Source organism: Rhea americana, unplaced genomic scaffold, assembly GCF_003343005.1.
Source record: "Rhea americana isolate MKP2758 unplaced genomic scaffold, rheAme1 scaffold_117, whole genome shotgun sequence".
In the NCBI taxonomy this organism is placed as follows: domain Eukaryota; kingdom Metazoa; phylum Chordata; class Aves; order Rheiformes; family Rheidae; genus Rhea; species Rhea americana.
Genome location: NW_028185228.1, coordinates 2,828,981 through 2,852,379, shown reverse-complemented (window position 1 = coordinate 2,852,379; position 23,399 = coordinate 2,828,981). Strand labels below are relative to the sequence as shown.

Genomic DNA, 23,399 nt, shown 5'->3' with positions numbered 1-23,399 from the left:
TCTGTAAGTACCAGAGGTCTCTCAAGCATCATCTGCCGGTAAAAAACAGCTAAACACCAAGGATCACTATGGCCTTGTAGACTGTGTTTGAAGAGAGAAAAAACACAGAGCTCCTTAGTGAGCTGATCCTGTAAAAAACAAGACTGTCCTATTCTTTGTAGTGGCTTTGTGTATGATGCTGATTGGGCTTTCCTGGATAACAAATTTCCTGTTACAGAAATAATATCATTCTATGTGCTCTCACCACCAAGTTCTAATTTAATTGCATTGATGTAAATGTTGCAAATTAAGCAACATCTCAGAAACTGCTGGTGCTTGTGCACAGATGCATGTGCACAAATATCCTTCTATAGGCTTTTCATTCAAAAACAGTATTTTCAAACTACTCTGTACCAGCTGTGTCTTTTAGTTCATACTAATGTCAAGGAAATCACATTAAGAAAGGACTTAGTACTCACTATCTTTGTTCTTAAAAGAAAGATGGACAATTTTAATATTTTACRATTATGACTTTCTTATGGGAATTGTAATGTTGACAATTTTTATGTAACCCAAAAAGAAACATATGCTTATAATTAAAAAATATATTTACATGCACTGCTTGGCTGTGTCCTTGAAGAATAAAATTATTTATTTTTCTAAAACAGATGAAGATACTCTTCACAATGCAGACATACTTAAATACATTGGACCAGTAACAAACTGAGATATTGTATCTACTTTGCTACAGCATGCCACATCTGCTGGGTATAAATAGTTGATAATGGAAAATTAAACAGAATAATACCCTTTTCCGTGTCTTCTCCTTTAAAAAGGGCCGTATAACTGTGTAGAGGGCATGGATATACCACGGCTGATTGACGAAATGTATTCCTCCAAACCGAGCAGGAAAACTGTCCTATATGTCACAAAACAAATACACACAATGTGAGTAGACTCTTAACTGAAGTTGTACATGCATCAGATTTTTTTTCTGAATACCTTCATTTTTATAATCAAACCGAAAGGAGAAGAAACATTCTTCAAAACTGTGTTCTCTCAGTGCAGTTTCAACTTTCCATGTCTAGGTATTGACATATCCCACGCACTGAACAGATTGTTTATGAAGTACACTGAAACAACTGTAGCATTCTAATAATTCCAGTCTCCAGATATGCTTTAAATGTTTATGATTTGCACATTATTCACCTATGAAATGTATTTTTCTCCTTCTCACCTCTACGGAATTTTATTTGTTTTTAACAGTAGTCCTCCTATAGCATAATTTTATGTCTTCTATTGTCACTAAAGAACACTAGAAGTGTCCCTCTTGTTTCCATCTTAAAAAAGCAATGGCAAATCTACATTAATTTTAAAATGTTTCCAATATTATTCATTTTCATAAAATGGAGAATGCATTAAACATTATTGTTATGCAATACTGATGACAGTAATTCTGCTTGCAGAGTCATAGACCTTTTCAGAGCTTGAATTTAAGGACAGAACATCTCCAACGAAGCAATGACCTTTTCTTTTTCTTGTTAAAAAACAAAAGGGGAAGAYAACTCACTAACAAAGACTCTGATCTGTATTTTCAGTTTCTAAAAGTCAGCAGAATACGTCAAATGGTTTGGTAGTTTGAGGAGTACAGCCACTCATCATGCAATCACTCATTCATACTATTATCAATTTCATTGTATGTCTTTGCCTGACTGATCATATGTCYGAATAATGCAATAAGTTGCCTGGATTTACAGTGCTGGGCAAAGCAAGACGTGTAAAGAGGTGTATAACCTGACACATCTCTCATTTTCAGACACTATGTCAGAACCTTTCTGGTGTTTAGGTACACAGATTCAYTAAATGAATGACTTTCATTTGAATCGCTATTTGATAGGTCATCCAGCCTAGGCAACCGTGGTAGTCACTTATATCAAAACCAGATTTCCTCACAGCAGAAGAAATTCCCATCTCCCTGCCTGACAATGCGAGTGCAGAAGAGGATATGCTTCCCAGTTTCATCTCCTCCCCTTGTGTGGATGCAACAGAGGCAGCTCTGGGTCTATGTTAGTGYGATCAGAAGCTCAGAAGGAGACAATCAAATGTTTACTCAGGGCACTYCGCAAACAGACACATTTTTGTCTCCTCTGGAGACAAGACAGCAGGCCATAAGGAAGCATCCCACAGTCTAGACCCTTAGGCCATTTGAAGCATACTGATTTAAGGACATGCAGCACAAGGTAAAAGAAGAAGCCAAGCCAAGAAAAATCACAAGCTACGACAATCAATCAAGAACTCTCAAATCAGGAAGAGAGGAACTGTTGGACGGAAATCTTTAACGAAATGTTTCCAGATAGGAATATGCTCTGACACAATGTGCACATACCAAGAAACTTCCTTAGTTCTGTGAGTATGTACAGTACTGTGGGAATAAYGAAGAGGCTACTTGCTCCTTCCAAAAGAACCATTCAAATAATGGCAGACGTTCCTAACCCAGGCAGTCTTTCCATCAGTCTTATCCATAYACAAGCAACATGTCATGACTGAAAACTGCAAAATCAAAAGGAAGATGTAATTCTTGTATGTATACATATGCCTTGGGTCACACTCACGCTTGTAGACATATACACACTTAGTTTTCCAAAATCTCAGTCTACCTGTATACTAATATGGTATTTTCTTTATCCTTTCTCTCTTTGACCTCTTCTACTGGGAGGGTATCACCTGTCCCCATACTGCAAAACCTAGTTAGACTGCCAGATGAAATATTTTCCATTAAGGAAGCAATACTTCAATAACATTCTACAGAGAGGGTGACATCTACAACAGACACCCCTGACATCTGGCTGGCCACAGCACAGCACTCAATGCAATTAGCAGTCTATTTTACAGATTTTCTCCAGAAACATTTGATTAACAACAGCTCTGAAATAAAACAATACTATTGAAAGGGCTTACAGAAGCCCTTTTTTGCTAAATACCTAGATCCTGACATGACTGACTAAATGTCCAACAGAACGGTTGATAATTTCATATGTAATTCAGCTACTTCAGTATCATAAATCCTCAAACACCATTTTGAGAACACAACCTCTGATGTACGAAAGGTAGTAAATTATGTCCCTGTCAGAAGAACCCAACAAATCCATTAGGAAAGATAAATCATTGAATGACATCTTAACCTTTAGTTGCAGGAGATACCATTCATCCACAGAGTGTTGTATTTATTTAATCTGTTCAGGCTGCTGCTCTAGCAAAGTGCAGTGCAGCATGCTCCGTATTCTGAGCAAAAATAAAGCGTACCCTAGAGTGGCAGAAGGCATCTTTTGCTAATTTTATCTGAATGTCTTCGAAGATATCTTCAGAATTAATGCTGGAATGTAAACTGTGCTAAGCCTCTTGGTGGTCAAACACTTTTTATAATTTATGCAATATAGATGACATCAAAGTAAACAAGCCATGCCTAATATTAGATAATGCCTTCTTTCGTGATTGTATAAGCTTTTAAATTAATATAAATGCTCCCAAAATTACACACACAAGACACAGGGTTATGAAATGCTTGTTTTTCATTGCTCAGAAAATGTATATCATACAAATTGAGGCCAATTTGTGAATGAGATGATCCTAAAAGGTAAGACAGTCATGTACACACACTGATTCAGAACACACAGCCAAAGCTGTCTGTATTCCACCATGTGCTCAAAATGGATGACTTGTTGATACTTTTTGGAAAATATTTATGAAAGTATTATATTTCTTGCAGACAAAAGAAGTATCTTTAGAAAGGAGCTTTTGGCACTTCCACTATCTATTTCTGCATCTTGAAAGCCATTTACATGGATATACGTGGAATGATCCTCAGATAGGAGATATCACTTAATACAAGATAGGTTGTCTCAGTTTCAGCAATTCTAAAGGCATTTTCAAAAACTGGCTAACAATGTTGAGTTTGTAGCAATTTGGGTGACTGAACTGAGAAGCACTTCCTAAAATACAAGCTGTAATTGGGAAACCCTAATTGGGAAACCCCAGAACTGAGATACTGAAAGAGATGGAGTGGTCAAAATGATCCAGCATTATCAACAGTGCTTGGCCTAGAAGTCAAAAGCTCCCAAATGATCCAAACTCAGTCTAATAGAACTGAGCACGTGGTGTGAAAATAAAGAGGTAGAATAAGCAGCTACAGCTGCCGGAGAAACAGGTTGTCTTTCTCTTCTCAGATATAACAGACTTCTACACTGGGATTTGTCAAACAGATGGCCATCCTACACAAACAGCAGGTAAGAATTTATTACAAATACTGATTGTTGTGTTTTTATGTAGACTAAGTCACAGGCTTGGTGGTAGTCACAACTGCCTCTGCAGACATATTGCACTTCAACAAAAAAGCACGTGAATGTATTATGTGAATTCTATGTAAAAACAACCCCATGCCAGAAAATGGTAAAGAAACAGAGATAAGCCATGAAGTAAGCAATGCACTTTACAGAAAACGTAGTAAGTCTAATGGGGCATTACCGAAGCACTAAAAAGAACGCATCTCATCTAACTAACTACACATATATGGTATACGGATTTTTCAGCATACACCACAAACTCTGACTACACAGAAGAAAACAAACCATGCTGCAGATGAACACAGCTTGGGACGTGGCCATTGCACAGACACAGTCAAGCAGGCAGCTATAATTAAGTCCTATAGCCCTCATCATACAAGGCTTACAAGTAACAGTTAACAGTGTGCTAGCAAGGGAAAGGTAGAACCCTACACTATTGTTTGAATACTAGGTGACTAATAGTATGTTAATAACTAACCTGTCCTCTAAAGTCTATGAATCCACTAAGGAGAATGATCCCAAACAAATCATCTTCCCAGGTTTCCAACTCCAAACATAAGGTTCTGCACACTCAGAGAACAGCTGTTCTCTGCCTCACATAATTTACACGACCTTTCTCCACAAGCTTCCTGTCCAAGGAGCCAGCTGCTACCTACTGCTTGTAGTCTGTGGCACACACCAAGAAGTCAAGTTTCCACCCACTGAGCACCCTGTCCCATCCTGCTCTCAGCCCTACCATGATCTAAGGAAGCTCTGAGAGCCTTACAGAGGGCCCCACTCTCAGCTGAGGCCTGTAGATATTCTCACAGTACAGTCAATATCAGCAAAGACAATATATGGTATCTTACAGTATGTAGGACAGTTAGGCAGTCCCAATTCCCAGTGAAAGTCAGTGCGAGTATTCTTACTGCTGTCAGAATTCTTATCCCAGTAAGAAGTAACAAAAATGACCATGACTGACCTTTATCATCTTTATCAAATGTGAAAAATAAAAGCACTTCTTAAAGTCTATAGTATTCTCCATTCCTTGAGTCCCCTGTGCTGGGCTTTTAAGTCTGCATCTAATTAAATCCTCCAGCTGAAATCAGTGTTGAAATCAACTTTGCATAGCTCTTAAAAGCAGAGCTTTAAAAACTGCTGGGACCTCTGTATGCCCAAAGATGCATTGACATTGCAGCTACCTCAGGGCTTCACAACCATATTGCAGACTACCTGCAAACAGTCTKTGGGGGCACATCTTGCCCCATCCTAACATACTTACAAACAGTACATGCTATACTGCTAGAATAGGTCTTGTGGTGTCACATACACTCTGAGGTCATATTTGCTGTCCTTGAGAGCAGTGAAATGATTTTGAGGACAGTCTTGAGGCATCCTTCAATGGACTGTCTAGACAAACAGATGAATGTACTCATACGCTGTACTTAAAGTCTGCATGTGAGTGCTGTGATGAATACTGGCCTTGGCATCTGGCAAAGTCAAGAGGCTACAGCGGCAAAACTGTGAAAATTGTACCCTCATAACAAAAATTACAAGTTCGAAGAGAGCATATTAAATTATTAATAGCTTAAATGTCACTTAAAAGTTACTCCTGAAGATAAGTTCATATCTCCTCTAGCTATTCAAAAAAGTCATCATTTCAAGGAGAAAAAAAAATCAATATCTATGAACTAATCAATTATGATGAACCAAAACAGTATCTTCATAATGGAAATCTCCACTASAAAGACACTGGAACATTCTGTCTGATACAAGTTGCGGTGTGACTATAATTTTGGACATGTTAAATAGGAAACTACAGAAAATCAGAGAAAGAAAAGCTCTGATTAGAATTTTCAGGAAATGTTAATATGTTACCTAAGGAATATTTCAGTTCCTTAGTACTACAAAGTTTGATGGATTTGAGGAACCAATAGCCACTGCTATCCACACTAGAAAAGAAAGCCTAAGACTTGCTCCCAAATCCTAAATTTCATGGAATATATTCAAGAGCCAAGCATTTATAATGCTAAACTTCCTGCAGGAGTCCCTGTATGACAGGATAATTGTAATATCTCAAAATTAAGCAGCATACAATATCTTGCATGTTGAGACTGTGTTCAAGAGATGAAGTCAAACCAGAACTGTGTCCAGCAGTATGGTAGGCTAATAAAGAGACTGAAAAGTGTATCTGTGAGTTTAAAAGAATATGGATTTTTCAGTTTAGCAATACAAATAGTGGTAGGCAGATGCAACCTATAAACACATTAGGGAGAATTAAGTGCTAGGTGAAGAAAGACCCATTCAAAACAAGGGACAACACTGACCATAGAACAAATGAGAAAAAGTTCACTATGAACACAATTAGACTGGAAATTGGTAGAGAGCTACTAATTATCAAACATCCAACCAGCTTGGGGCAGGGGATAAACAACCTAACGTCTTTTGAGATAAAGATTATTAAATTACAATGGAGCTGAGCTTCAGGTTGTCTGTAACAGCAGAAGACTTCACTTTAGGACCTCTTTGTCACCCAGCCCAAGATCTTGAAGGTCTGGAGCTTAACAACTTGCTTAAGTAAAGATAGAAAAGAAGTTTAATTATAGTTTATCTTAGACAATTACTGCTAGAATTCTGCAATAGCAAAAAGACCTTTTATTTTTCAGGCTCCTGTGCTAGTGAAATTTTCCTTGATCCCTGGAGTACTTATGAAATCTAGAGAAATTGGATCAAAACTAGTGTTCAGTGAAAAGGTATTAACTATGAAATTCGAAATTTCCTCTTAGCCAGAAACATATGGGTATATACATATGTTACAATTAGTTGCTTTAGTGAATTCCCCCTGTAAAAGCATGGCTTTGCTTTCTCCTAGCTTGAGCTTTATATTCTTATTAARTAATGTTCAGCTGTTTCTAAGACAAACAAAAAGTGCCAAACTATATTTCTGTTACTGCATTCAATTAAAAGAGCACTACCTTAAGGCAAATTAACATCATTCAGTGGCATTTCTACAAAACAGATTTAATTATCTGGAATTGTATGTTGGCATTTTGCTAAGAAGATTCTGATGAAGCAGTTTGATTTGATACCAGTCTGATAGCCTTCTGTGATAGAATGACTGGCTGGGTAGATGAGGGGAGAGCAGTGGACRTTGTGTACCTTGACTTCAGCAAGGCTTTTGACACTGTCTYCCAGAACATCCTCCTRGATAAGCTCAGGAAGTGKGGGTTAGAYGAGTGGACAGTGAGGTGGATTGAGAACTGGCTGAAAGGCAGAGCTCAGAGGGTTGTCATCAGTGGCRTGGAGTCTAGTTGGAGGCCTGTGGCTAGTGGYGTCCCCCAGGACTCAGTACTGGGKCCCATCCTGTTCAACTTCTTCATCAATGACCTGGATGAGGGSAYRGAGTGCMTCCTCAGCAAGTTTGCTGAKGMTACCAAGCTGGGAGGAGYGRCTGACACACCTGAGGGCTGTGCTGCCATTCAGAGAGACCTGGACAGGCTGGAGAGYTGGGCAGAGWGGAATCTCCTGAGGTTCAACAAGGGCAAGTGCAGAGTCCTGCACCTAGGGAAAAATAACCCTCGGCACGAGTACAAGCTGGGGTCTGACCTTCTGGAGAGCAGCTCTGCAGAGAAGGACTCGGGAGTGCTGGTGGATGACAAGTTGACCATGAGCCAGCAATGTGCCCTTGTGRCCAAGAAKGCCAATRGTCTCCTRGGSTRCRTTAGGAAGMGTGTTGCCAGCAGGTGGAGGGAGGTGATSCTGCCCCTCTCCTCAGCCCTGGGGAGGCCTCATCTSGAGTSCTGCGTCCAGCTCTGGGCTCCCCAGGACAARAGAGACGTGGAGCTACTGSAGAGAGTCCAGTGWAGGTCTACAAAGATGATCAGAGGGCTGGAGCACCTGCCCTGTGRSGAACGGCTGYGAGAGCTGGGCCTCTTCAGCCTGGGGAAGAGAAGACTGAGGGGGGATCTTATCAATGTGTACAAGTACCTGAAGGGAGGGTGTCAAGGGGATGGGGACAAACTCTTTCCAGTTGTCCTGTGTGACAGGACAAGAGGCAGTGGGCAGAAATTGAAGCACAGGAAGTTCCGCCTGASCGTGAGGGGGAATTTCTTCCCTGTGAGAGTGACGGAGCCCTGGACCAGGTTGCCCAGAGAGGTTGTGGAGTCTCCTTCTGTGGAGATCTTCAAGGCCCGCCTGCATGCAGCCCTGTCTACCATGTGTAGGTGACTGTGCTGAGCAGGGAGGTTGGACTAGATGATCTCCAGAGGTCCCTTCCAACCTTACTGTGATTCTATGATTTTTGGCAGTCCTTCTGCCAAACTCCAATTTCTATTAGTCATTTTATCTTACAGCTCATATAGAAGTATGTTTAATTGACTGAGATAAGAACAGAGAGAGATAGCATCCATCCAGTGAGAATATTGCTCTTTTACTGAAGTATCTGTTTTAATTTGAAATAATCTTCCATCTTTCATTTCAATAAGTTACTCATAATTGGTTGGATTAATTAGGCAGATAGGCATTTAAAAGTCATCTGACCACATGTTTTTTCATGATTATATAAATTTATTTTACATWCATATTATATATATGCTTCCACTATTTGAACAAATGGTTCAATAGCTCTCACTTTATTAATTACTTGGTCTCAATAGAGAAAATATATTGTGCAAAAACCTCTAATTTTAATTTGKATTTTTTTTAATTTTGAAAATTAACTTGAAGGTTTTGGGCCATTTTTGAAAAGTTTAATTAGAAATTGTGTGTGAAATTATTTTGGTAGATTTTGTTCTTTTTGACAGAGGCTTTGGAGTTGGATTTTTTTTTCATTAGCTCATTTTTTATTTTGAACCTAGAAAAAATGAAGTACTAGAATAGAATATACTATTTTCCAAATATAATTATATTTTAAATTACAAACATTGTCTCATTTTTTAATTCTAAGTAACATTCCGACAGTTTGGAAATGAAAAAAAATAAAAATAAAAATTTCACAGTACRATACTATTTCTAAATTGGCAAAATCAGAAAAACATTAAGAAAAGTGGTAGGAGTAGGTTTTCTATACTATTTTATTTTACTGTGAAGAAAATTATTCTTTACAATAGGCAATTATCAGATAGYGATTTCTCCTGTGGAAATTCCCATAGGGAACAAACATCAATTTTCTAGGCAGCTTGTGAATGTCTTATTAGATTAAGATTACAGATACATGAAAGAATACTAAATTGAAAACTGTGCTGTGCATAAATATGGTAACAATACTTCCATAATGCTGGTGGAACAAAAATAGTATGAGGAATCACTGGTCATAAGAAATGGCATAGTCAAATTTTTGAAGACAAAAGTCTTTAGCCTGGAACTGTATGTAAGGAGATGAAATGCTGTTCAGCATCTCGCCTTGTAGTGCCCTTGTGCCTCCATTTGGTCTTTTCTTAGTCAGAAAAACTATCCTGAACCCCAGCAGTCTTTGAACTCTGCCAAGACTACTGACAGGAGAAATATTGTTCTGACGCTTTCCATGATGTAGAAAACTTCCCATTGCACTGAGGCCATTTCAAAGAAGGGCACAGAYAGTCACCGGATAATCCTTGCCTTATGCACATCCTTCCAAATGTGAGTAGACTAAGTAACACTTAATCTAGAATTGGCTTAGGGGTGCTAGGCTTTTTTGTTCTGTTTTGTTCAACCAAAACACACTACCTCATACTTACTCCATAACGTAAAGGAAAGAAAGGAAACCTTAGGATAATGCTAAGATGAAGAAGGAAAGGAACAATGAGAGAGCAGAAACCAGAGAAATTAGATATAAGCAAGGAACGGAGGAAAATAGGAGTGACTGAATTAAAACTAATATGGGGAAGAATATAGAGAAATGACCATGATTTGCAAGAGAAAATAGTCATCATATCCTTTTTCTAGCTCCTCTCAAAAATTGCGCAGAAAGAGAAATATAAATTGATCTGACATGGAGGGCTCATGTTTTTCAGTCACATATCAAGACTGAATGGATTTCTCAAACCTAAATTCAAACAGAGCAACTAAATAGTAAATCTTACAGCTTTCATATAATTTCTCATATCATCCTGTTATGCTTATAAGCAATGTCACAATGCAAATAAGCAATGACTAGAGTACAATTTATTAATTCGCAGGCACAGGCTATTCACATATCAGAGAGATAGAAAGAAAGATCAATCAATAGTTAGCAAATAAAGCAGAGTCTAAGTACCACCAAGCAATTGGGGCTCTCAACCTCGAGGAGTTTCCTGGTCAGGCGTCCCCGAACCAGGGAGGAGGCGACTTGCATCTGTCTCTCCTGAAGTGAGTCCCCTTCCCTTACCTATAGATATACCTGACAGTGAYGACCACAAGTCATGAGACAAAGCTTTGTTCAGCCGGTGGAACTGAGATGTGATTCAGATGAAACAAAGATGTGGTTCCAGGTGGTCAGTTCTAGGCAGACCGTCCTGCTCGCAGGACAATGCAGCCGTCCAAGTTCTGCTCACAGGACAGTGCAGCTGTCCAAGTCCRACTAATAAAGCAAGTTGTATCAGCCCTCAGGTATCTGCTCACATGAATAATAGTGGCTGGAGRGCAGCCTGTGGAAGCAGGTGTACTTAATCAATATAACAGTGGGGTTCAGTGTAGCCTCCCCTACACATCCCAACTGACATTTTCCCACAAGAATCAGAGGATACCTATAGATTTGCAATTCTGTATTGGCTTCAGCTGAAAGTCACAAGAACCTGCTCTTCTTTTGAACCCACTATTCATAATGGCATGTAAATATACCTGGTATAGGCAACRGGGAGAGCAGGCCTACGGATAGATTGGATGAACAAAAGTATTGGACAGAGGCAAAAATGCAAATTTCCTTTTCAGGACTCAGCTTTTGAATCACATTGTGTTGCTTTGCAATGCCAACCATTAACTGCTGAGCTAAAAGACACAAATTACTCAACTAGACTACTGGCTTTTTCTTAGAAATTGAGAAAATTCTACAAATGGAGAAATTCTACAATTTTATTAACCAAAGCTCCCCAAAACATGGAACTCTTAGTTACAGAGAGGATATATTAAAATTGGATTATAAATTTACCACATCCAATTTACTGTAATAGAAGAAACYGAAAGCCATAGTGATTCAAGAGTTATTTCATGAACCATATGTTTCCCTGTATAGAAGGAAATCAATCTCCATGACTGGAGTAGGCACTAAGAGCAGTAATCATTTTAGCCATCCAATTTTAATCTGTCACTCTATGCAAATTAGAGTTCTGAGAATTGAACTGAACTGTAAAATTGGAGGGATAGTGATTTAACAAAAATCAGCTGGGGACAGCCACTGAGATCTAGAAAAGAGCATAATTAAGCTTTAAATTATTAGGGAAACTGAATAACTGACTTGAGATCCATTAATAAGTCTTATATCCTATTAAAAGTAGAGGTATCATGAACTATATAGCATACAAATTTTCAAGAGGTCAGCTCCCTGCAGTACAAAACTATTTCCAGTTCCAAAAAATGTTCAGATATTTTAGTCATAGTAAGGAGCAGAGGTTTATTTTAGTCTTTCAGCTTTAAAAAAGTCTCAAACTCAACTGTCCAGCTATACTTTATATTCACAAAGATATTTGAAAAGATATGAGTTCCTGGTGATTTATGAGTTAACTCCACCTCAGCTTCCCTCTTTTTCTGYACTCATGAATGACTGCTGGTAGTACATACACACAAAATACTCCTGGGAGCCCAGGGAATTTCAGTATTGTTTGAGGGAGAACTGTCATACTGATTATTACTCTGGAGGATCAGGTAAATCATTATTGTTGAATTCTAACTTCAGACATCAATTCACTGTCTTTCTAAAGTCATATAAGCATGGATCTTTCTGTTAGCATCTAAGAAGGAAAGCATGATAATAAAAAGAAAGATCGTGCCAAGTAGGCAAATAAATAATTGTTTTATCATGCATATCTAGGGCAAAGCCAATATGTTTATTGTCCAATCAGTATGTGTCATTAGTGAAGAAATGTGATTCTAGAATCTGTTTTGAAATCACACTTTTGAAACTCTTTAAAATTCATACCCAATGTTTTTAGGAATTGGAAGACAAAAATTAGAAATGCAGATCTTTACCTGTTAAGAGAGTAACCCATGTGAATCTTCTCTCAGTATGAAAAAAATAYAGTAGTACAAATTTCCTATTGTGTGGATATCCACAAAGGAAAAGAACTGAATTCTGAAATTATGAAAGAGTGCACCTTGGCAGTTCTCAACAGGTCAGTCACTGATGAAAAATATAAAATCAGTGAGGTTACACAAAATCTACATATTTCATTTTCAGGCTATCTTCAAAATTCTCAAAGTTAAAATTTCAAGGACTAAAATTTCTGGACACTTTTCTGGTCAGGTCTACCAAAACATGAGAGTCTCTGCTGCAACAGGAAATTGAAAAAACAAATACATTTTTTCTGTTTTCCTACACGCGTGTCAGGAAGAACCTCTTCCAGGAATTTTCACGAAAAATGCCTACTTTACTCCAGTAAGTTCACTCCAGTGAAACTTATGGGAATAACAGGGTTATTTTTCAAAATATGATTTCATTTTTCAGTAAGACTGTGCCTATAAAATAATCCTGAAGTTACAGGTGGCACTTTTTCAATAGTAGGAAAGACAAAGTCCATCAATAAAGCTGTACATCGCAGCAACACATATGCAATCCTTGTATTGTATTAGCCATGAGTCATGCAGCCAAAGACAAAGAGCTGAAAAATGTAATGGACAGCGAAAATTAGAAAGCTCACCCAGTCTTTATTGAACTAACATTGGCTRTTCCATAATTTATTAACCAGCATGTCTACAGGTCATCAGGATCTGCTAGCCCTCRGGAAAGCTTATTGTTTTAATACAAAGAGAGAATCAGCTTGTTTTGAGGATTTCAAGAGGATATAATGATTGGGAAGAGTCGCAATTTTTCTTATAAGAATGTAGAGAATTATACAAATATGAGTCAAAGGTGAAGAATTCACAATGAATGCTGGGTTTTTGAACAATATATYTGCACACTTAAAATACACAGTTTACATCTGCAAGGAGAAATCCACTCATATATGACCTTCTTGAGCCCCTCTAAGTTCTTTTCGGAATAAACTGCCTCTCCTTTTAGCTGATTTATAATTTCCAGAATTTCTTCACTTCCCCAAAGCTTTATTATTTTTGGAGGTCATCATCAGCCAAAGTAACCAATGTAATGACAGACTTCTAAAGTGTGATAAAGAACTGACTTGCAGATAGATGTCAATATTTATCCTACATAATGTTCTCAAGCTGCTTGTTTGAAAACCATTCATCTTTCCAGCAGAGTGGAAAGCATTTACTGCAGTAAATGCAAAGGGCTTACCCCACCTACCTGAAGATTTACGCTACTTAAAAATTCTGAAACTTCATGTGTCACATTCACTGATCCAGGATTTACAAAATACAGATGGTGCTCAGCTTTCTGCAGAGCATTCAACAGACTCTGTTTCCAAGCACTAGGGAATGAGCTGCTCTACTAGTTCCGGCTCAGCTCGTATCTGTAAGTCCAGCTTTTTACAAATGTCATAAAGAGCAAAACATGCTTACAGACCAGTGAAAACCTGCCACAGTGAGACTGACCTCACTAAAAAAACCTCTAGGAAAGAAGTTCAGTTGCCATTTTGACTCTTTTTACTGCTGTACTCTTAGCTCTGCCAAACTGAAGAAGAGTGTGTGTACCCAAGAGATTGTTTTCTTTGACCTATAACTATTGTTTTAATAGAAGATATTGCTGCTCCATATATATCATCTTAAAATGTTTGTAATTATATTGTTTGGTAAATGTTCACTGCTCTCCTGTTAAAGTATTATTCAAATTGTAGCATCTTCAGTCCAGTGCACTACATTAAAACTGTGCACATATTTTTAACATACGTGGCTTAAAAACAAATACAAAAAGATACTACTTCCCTCTCCTTCTCTACCACTTTTCTGATGTGGCCCTTTAAAAAAACTCATGGAAAAAAAACTCTCTTATAACATAGGTTAAACTTCTACTTTTTTATGTTRCTTTCACTCAAATGTCAGTGGCTGATACTACCAGGAGAATTAAGTCCCCAGTATATGGACAATGACATATGGTATGCCTGAAAGCGCTTAGTGAAAGGGAGAGAAACCTCAGAAGGCTGTTGCTTGCTTTCCATCCATTAGCACYATACGCTGTACCATGCCATGTATGCTATTAATTACACAACTGTGCAACCATCATCCACTTGTCACTCATGCTACAGCTGCAATCATCCCTGCTGTGACTGCCATATGTACTTTAAAAGGAGCCTGAAAATACAGAAGAACTCACATAAGTGAGAATATTATTAAACCTTAAACAAGTTTCTCTCCCCTCTCAAATGAACAGTCAAGATTCATTCCTCAGCTACTAAGAAAAGCAATATATTCTCACCAGCTGAATCCTCTACCAGTGAAGCCATATGACAAGCTGAAGCAAAATCAGAGCCAAAATTAGCATGAGCAGACATGGCCAGTTTCAGTCTGTCCACTCGCAAAGGGTTGCAGTTCTTGAGGGAATCTGGACACCAGGTCACAAAGCTTTCACACCTCTACAAAAAAAATAATTAAGCAAGGAAAAGCTTCTATTAGGTACTAACAGGTGTGAGGTCATAGCAAGAGACAGATACATACGCAAACCTGCACCATGTGTGCTAAACATAAGYTATTTTCAATAGACAATGATTAAAACCACATCTAAGATGAAAAAGTCAGTTGAAAAGAATGTATGTGTGTGTGTGCACACACTCATGTCTGAGTGCATACGTAAAAATCGTTTTACCCCAACATCAAATTAGTATCTTAAATAATTTATTACCATGGATAATTTCTCTGTTCCCAGTAGCCAATTCATTTTAATTTAAAATAGATTTAAGAGCTCAGGCTATCAAAGTAGAACAAAAAAAAAGAAGACATTTCCTATCTAGGAACCAGATTCAGGTTTTTGTGTCCTACTGGTAGATCAATTATGTATTACAGTTGCCACTTGACTTTTAATCCATGTCAGTTCACCGGCTTTGAGAAAACATAATGCTACTATATTAAAAAGAGAATGGACTAGAGTARGTTACATAGGAAAAAAAAGAAAACAGATCAAGCAAAGGGACAATTAATCAACYAATGGAGAGACAGGATGGCTACACCATCATACAGGGAAATAAGAAATGTGCAGATAATTCATTTAAATTCCCTAATATGTAATAWATTCCAATTGAAATAAATATAAAGTCATTTTAAGATGTTGCATTGTAACTTATCCTTTCTGTAATTCAGATAAAGGGATCTGCTGATGTGTATGTGCACAATTTTGTACAGTAGATCYGATATCTGTTCTCATCCTGAATGAACAATCAAGCCACATTCCAGACATCTGATGCCAGCTGTACAGATCCTGAAATAGATCATTTAAAGAAATACTTCAGTCAGCTTTGCTTACTTTGGAGCCCAACTGATAAATCTTCAGATATARCTGAAACATTAAAAAGTCTTCAATTTCCTGAACCCAAATCCCTACATCATCATATCCCTTACAGCCTTTCAGCATTAAAATTAAAAGTAGCATAAATATTTAAGTGTTTTGTGATAAAAATTTAGTAGCTAAAATTTGCTCGTATACAAAAGGCAAAAGCAACCTTACAATCTGAGTTCACTGAAAAACAAGGTGGGGAGAAGAAGGAGTTTAAAAAGGGGGAAAACTATATGAAAATACTTGTTTGCTATTATTCTTGCCCTAGGAGTTGYAGCTTGAGTGCTCTGAGCTCCTATTTCCTTATACAGACAATGCTATTTGGTTGAAGTATATTTCCTGTGATGTGCCATAGTGTCTCCTGGAGAAAGGAATAGAGTCACCCCAGATGGAGGTGTCTAAATACTCCACTCAGCACTGGCAGCCTTCCCAAATTAAAATATTTCAGTTTTTGACTCATTTAGTGTTCATTTATGGTAAGAAAAAATCTCTAGAAAGGAGATACTTTTCATGAACATTTTCATTTACTTTTATCTGAAAATTTGTAAATAATCCTTCATAGAAACCTATAGTCTCAAAGGTTATGATGTTTCTGTTTACATTTTTAACAGAACCAGAATGTCTTTGTTTTTATGTACATTAATGCAGCACCTTGGAACTATACTAATAGATTTCACTGTGTTATCTGCTATGATCATATAAAATGCAAGCTTGTGCCCAAATCAGAAATTGAACTCTATGCAGATCTGATGCAAAGAATTACACAGTGAAACAAACCACAGACGTGTGTCCCAGGACACACTCAGTATTCTAACAGATTGCTCTGTTATTTTAGGCTGTTTCACTGCTGGAAACTTTGTCACCTAGCCCTGCGACTGTGACAGACTTCAGCTGCAAAGCACAGACACGTGGGTTAATCTCCAGACAGAAGCTGCAGTGCCAGAGAATGGTTATTGGCACTTCAGTAAATGGTTCTTCTCCTTCTGACTCAACTCTGCCCCAAAGCTGCARCACAATCGTACAAGATTGTTATGCTCGCTGAAGTTGTCAGCTTTCAGCAGAAAAAAGCAACCGAGGTCTTGACCACTTCTGGTTGCATAATGTCCCACAGTGCTATTGTAGAAGTGTAGGTATTAACCTCAGTATCTTGGTCAAATTACAACTTGAGCAATCTCATTCTGCCTATCTGAATTCTTTCTCCATTTTCAGCTGATTCCAGCATTTTTTACTGAAGTGTTCTGCTGCCTCAAAGTGTCACCAAGTATTGCAAAATATCAGATCTGACTATTTATTCAATGCAAGATGTGATCATGTCATCATTACAAACACTTAAAGACTGAGTGGATCTGCTGAGTTTTGGTGTAGAATAGCTCAGCCCCCCTCCAGCACCTGCTTGCCAAAAGTGAGTGCAAAGATCTCCAAAGCAATGTTCTTCGTATATACTTCACTCACTTGGGCTCACTGAGGACTTGAACTAGTTTGACTGCATCATGGGCATTCCAAAGTCTCTCTTCATGGAAACAGGCCTGGCCCTACTGACATGTACCAGAGACCAAAATACACAAAATAATGTTTTCCAAAACATAAATAGTATCTATAYTGGGGATTTAATAGTGCTCAGAAACATTTGTGGAGAAGCAACTCAATCATCTACCTTGTGAAAATGTTAAAGCAAGCCAAAGCCAGCTACCACTCTTCCACACAATTTGGAAGTTCGCACTGATCAGGCACCATTCCCAAAAGGCACTTCAGATTTAGCCATCTGTTTAGGATGGAAAAATATTAATAGCCAGGACATAACTACCCCATAATCTCAGCAGCAGGCAGCAGCCCTGGGCATGTTTAGTTTGTTGGTATAGACATATCTGTACTCTCATAGARACATTCTCCACTGGCAACTGCCTGTTATAAAACAGCAAGAAAACAGTAAAAATATGAAGTAATATAAAATTGTGTCATACAAAGCAGCAAATATATTCACTTTCAAATATGAGCTATAGACCTTTTAAATGCTATTGATTACACAGATTAAAACYTTTTAAATATCTTTAATTAAAAAGAGTGGCTAATCAGGAGCTGTGAGGTCTATTGTGTAAATACATACTAAGGACACACATCCTGGGWGCAGTTTTCTATCCACTATACTGATCTCCATTGAGATCTCATTTATTCATATTGTCTGTCATGGAAACTTCTGTTGTTCTGTATACAGTCTATATAACTGGAAATGTAGAATGGAAAAATCTGCAAGATATAAATTATTCTTCGTGGAAAAAAAACCCAACTACTTTACAATTGTTACTCTCTCATCCRTTAGCTCTTTATCATCAGTTATTTTCTGCAGGACTGAACAATGTACTGTCATTTATACCGTGGAATGAATTGGTGTTCAATGTCTAAACAAAGTCTTAGGTAAATCAAGATTGAATAATATATACAACATCAAATTAAATACTTTATAKTCCAAGTATATGATGGGACTTGAAGTGTGGATTTAGCAAATACAAAAAAACAGCAAGAAAACAAAAACAGACATTTGTCATTACTGTAATTAGTAACTAAATATTCACTAGTTATCTGAGCATAGGAGTAGAACTGGTTGGGAATTCTCCACTGATAAAACTGTGATGACAGGRGAAGGAGAAATGTCAGAAAATTCCACCTCATTAAATCTCTTCATGGAAAATATCTGTCTTGACTAAAACTTTCTTTTGTTTAGAAAAGTTTCTCTGCCCTTGGATAGCATTTGAGGTAAAAGTGTKAAGACAACTGCAATGACATAGTCAACAATACAATGATTAATGTGGTCATGTGTCATTCAGGAGCAATGTAGGTGAGTGTCCCAGACAGAGACAAGCAAGAGARTCAGTTTCTATCTCACTTTTTCTCAGGAAATATTGAATTCTATATACCACAGTGAGCACTGTCCTTTTAACATTATGCAAAGGATGTCATCTAAAAAGAGACCACTGCTTTAATGGTCTTTTGATTCACTGACTTTTAYTGAGACTACATATGACACCCTAATAAAACAGATGTCAGATGTGGAATAAGCATGCTTATACTCATCAGCRTCCTCTCCTTTCTCTAATTGTTACCAGTTTAGTGGTCACTGCATTRTAGCTGCTCTCCCAATAAAAGACAAAAAGCTCAAGCCAAGTCTGCTTCAGGAAAGGAAATCTCAAGACATTTCTAAGGCACCTTGTTGAGGGACCTGATGTTAACAGAATAAAATGGGATGGAGAAGATGTGTACCTTATGACTAGCACTAGCTTGTTCCTACTGATACGGTGAGGAGCCCAACCACCTGCTCTTCTGTCACTACCCTGGGAATGGGCACAATCCCAAAGCCATGGCTCGCAAGGGGAAAGAGGAAATCCTATCATGGACAAAAAGCACATGGAGGTATTCTTTKCCTCACATCCTGTCTTTGAAGTGAAAGAGATGATATCACCCCAAGGTGATATCAATTYCTTCATCAAGGAAGCCAGGACACTACCCTGGATTCTGGCTACATCAAAATCCTGACCATTTTGTGATTCTGGTAGTGTGGCCTGTGATACAGCTGAGCTCTGCTAAGGCTGGTTTTCTTTTTTCTCGTTTTCCTTCCTTCATATTGAAGGAGCTCATTAGACAATAAACACTACAGTCTGAGGAAGAGGTATGTGGATGACACCGTATTTTTATTACTGCAGCAYGAACTAAGAGGAGAGAAATGAAGAAAAAGAAGAAATGAGTAAGACCTGAGGGCCTTGTTGGCTGGCTGTTACCTTTCAAATGCTCCATGCGACCGGACACTCTCTCGAAGGCCTTTGTACAGCTACAAAAATGAAACAGCAGCATGTACATGCAATGACACAGTATATCTCCAAGAGGAAGAGTCTTCTTATATGTTTTGAAATTCTGCATCTATTCTTATAACCAATGTTCTGCTCAAATACTTATAATTCAATAGGGTTACAATGTTAAAAGATAGAAATCAATAATGAAATTAGTACTTGGGAGTAAGCAAGGGAACACAAAGAGCCAAGCTCTGCATGTCAGCTACAGGCAAGGGACATCAGTGCTAGTTGACTAGAAGATCTTCTCAGAGCATAAACGGTTTGGGGAKAATCTCAGTTAGAACAACACAACAGCTTTAGAGAAGTTAGACTTGGCATCAGATGAGAATCAGCCCCAGTCTAAAAATATATGATTAAAAAAATCCAAACTGAACTATATCACAGATGTATGCTCATAAATGTTCACATCAAGTCATTTCAGACAGTCTTAAAGAATAACTCACCTAGGCAATGAGGTTCTTCTTATTCAAAACCAGGTACCTGCCAGGAAATGGTTCACACCTGCTGAGTATCTAGTGAATGCTTTTTCTATATGAGAGATTTCATATGCACAATAATAAAAATAATTTATCCCATATCATCAGCAGGGTGAACAGCACAGTCCCAACAGGAATATAAGCCAGGTTAACAGAGAAGTTGAATTCACAGTAAATACTGTGCTCAAGACCTTCCCATGTTTTTGTAATTCACAGAAGAAAAATCAATTTACAAGCATTTTATTTGTCGAAATTATGCTCTCCCTCACTGTGTTTTCTGACACAAAAGTAAATACAGGTGTAGATGCATTCACAAAAAAACTAACTGATTTTTTCTAAAGTGCTACTGTTAAGTGAGTAGCAACAGATTAATAAAATTCAGCATCAATGCAGAAAAAGCTTACAATGTCCATGCCACTAGAGCATCTAGTTTATAAAACAGAAGCATTGTTGCTTGATYAGCAGGCTGAATTAATTTTATACAGTCCACATAAAATAAGATTCTTCCCTGATCAATATCTAACATACTGGGGTGTGGAGTTTTTTATTACACAAAGCAGTAAAAATTACAGATGCTATTTGCTGTCAAAGCATGTCTACAAGTAAGTGGACAATCTACTACTGCTGCAGATGAACAATATTCCCACAGAATATTTTACTATGTTCTCCAAAACATGGTTTCTAGCCAGGTAGAAAAGATTATTTTKCAGATGAGGGATCTGAAATAGTGCCTGAAGCAAAGATCAAACTAGCAGGCAAATATTTTGAAATGCAAGCAAGTAACTCTCTGTCCAATCTGGCAGATCTAGCTTGGTTTAAAGCCACATCAAATTGACACCAGCTCTGGTGATCCCCGTGGACAGGCTACTGCTGCCAGCTCTCAGAAGCTCCAGGGTATGAGCTCGTGGTATGAGCACTGTGATCATACCACAGCTCATATTTTCATGCATCCTGTGAGCCAGGGTACTTATATATGGGGGTTAGAAGAAAGTGCGTGGAGAAGGAAAGACAGCAGACAAATATACTGACAAAAAAGTCCTGACCTCCTGTTTTGGACCATTTTGTCTGTCTACAGAGAATGGAAAAGGGTGGCAAAATTTTGGATAAGCTTTGACTAAAGTTKCCTGCATGCTCATTGCTAATAATTTTAGAGCCTTTTCTGCAAGAATGGATAGCAGCATTCATTACACTAAATGTGTTAACTAGAAATGTGATTGGTGAAACTAATCAAAAATGTTTGAATGTTGGGATTGACTCAGTGTTATGTAATGCTATGGGAAACTTGAGCTGTATTTTAGGAATTTGAAAGTGAGGGCAAAACAAATAACATATTCAAATGTAAAACTACCCCCACAGCTCATACTTCATGGCAAAYTCATTCAAATTCCCAGGCCCCACCTGCTCCCATTACATTTTCACCTGTTACCTTGGTAACCAAAGGAGAAATTTGGCTTTTCATTCCCAACTCCTCTAATTGTACTCTTGATGACATCTTCTCACAGTGACATCCCCTATTTTCACTCTCTCTTTACCCTTTGTCCTTTTCTATAGTATATGAGCACATTACAATATTTTTCACTATAATATAACACGGCCATCATGTATGGCTCTTCTCTATCCTCAAGAAATGGGATGTCCACAATTACTTTACCAAATACATTATACATTTTATCTGGCTCAATCTTATTCCACTTATACCTACTTCACAGTCTCTCCATGTTTCAATACTAGACAACTCTCCTTTATTGACGATCTTCATCAAGCATTTTTTCTCCTGTTAACTTTTTGTTTGCTTCTCCTTTATCAACCATCCAGTTCCCCTTTTTACAACAGTTCCAAAGACTTCTGTTGTTATTCACTTTTTTTTTCTTCCCACTAAATATCATCCCTGGAGAAGTTACTTCACATACATGTATTTAACTGTCTGTCATGCCTGTGCTGAAATGCCCTCTCTCCACTTGTCCYGTCTTCTACAAGCAAACCTCACATTCCATACTATGAAACCTCACTAGCAACCCAATGTTCAAATTCCCCCTATTTTTATTTTCTACAGTGTTACTAAGATCCATAAAAACATGCTGTTGGTCAAACTCACATCTTTGGATTATCTGTAAAGTTCTGTTCTCCTCTAAMACCATTGCTCCCACAGTGAGACCAATATTTACCATGCCTACCTCTACATAATAATTTGGGGAACCTGGACTCCTGTCTCTCCAGACAAATCTATTGACACATTTTGTCACTAAAAATTTMCTCAATTTGAGAGCCTGGGTTTTTTAATCACATCCAGGGATGTGAACTTCAACCCATGTTGAAAGGATAAGACCCCAGAGAGAAGGTACAAGAACATTTCTTCCAGAAATAAAGCAGAGAGGGAAACCAGGCTGACACTGCTTGGATAAGAATTGCACAGTCCATTTGACAATCCTCTTTTCTGCTTTTACTGTGTGCTCAAAAGAAAATCAGACTTCCGAATGAAGAGGAGTGAAAAGCAAACCACATCTAYTCCAATTTGATGCACTAATAGTAGCAAAAAATATCATTATTCTGAAATTGTCTGCTTTGCAGAGAAAGATGTCTCCTACAATACAATATATGAATCAAAGCTTATTATACCTGCAGTTTGCTAGAAAACATGGAACAAAATAAGTTATTCTAAACTAATCTCATCAGTCTGCTTCTGATTCAGGTTCTGGAATGCCAAATAAAAAGCAGCACTGCGTGCCAGAGCTTCACTCACTCCATCCGGTCTTACCTCAGCCATACAGACAGATGGTACAAGTGACTCAGAAGAACTCCAAAAGGCTCCGATCTCATAGTCATAACCTATGGCCCAACCCTGTAACAGTCTGGCATGCATGTGAGTGGCATTTTTAAAGGACACAAGCGTGGACTTGGTGCTACTAGGAAAATATGACAGAATATTAATCTCACGGACTTCTCTTCTTGCAACCAGGGCAAAGAAAATTCTATTCTGCACTCTCTCATCTGCAGGCTCCTGTGTGTGAGATTTTGGGGAAAAAAATCCTGGCAGCATAAATTACTTTAAAACCTAAGTAGCATACTACTTTTGACTAAGCTAAAATTGTCAAAAGTCTTTCCAGAAAGGAAAAGCCTCAGAGAAAACATAAAAGCTTTGTGAGCTAGACTACATAACTTTAAGAGAAATCATTCCCAACTTTAAAATCTGGAAAAAACAAAAAAGTGTCCAGATTCTGTTTTCCTATTTTCT

General features: G+C 37.9%; 1 protein-coding gene across 1 annotated transcript in view; it reads right to left on the bottom strand.

Annotated features, from left to right (window-relative positions):
• CLVS2 (clavesin 2) overlaps nucleotides 1-23,399 on the bottom strand; it is a 56,562-nt gene that overhangs the window by 7,755 nt on the left and 25,408 nt on the right. Inside the window, exon 3 of the mRNA XM_085318438.1 lies at nucleotides 788-898. Coding sequence (XP_085174564.1) covers nucleotides 788-898 — 111 coding nt within the window. The remainder of the gene's footprint in view (nucleotides 1-787; nucleotides 899-23,399) is intronic.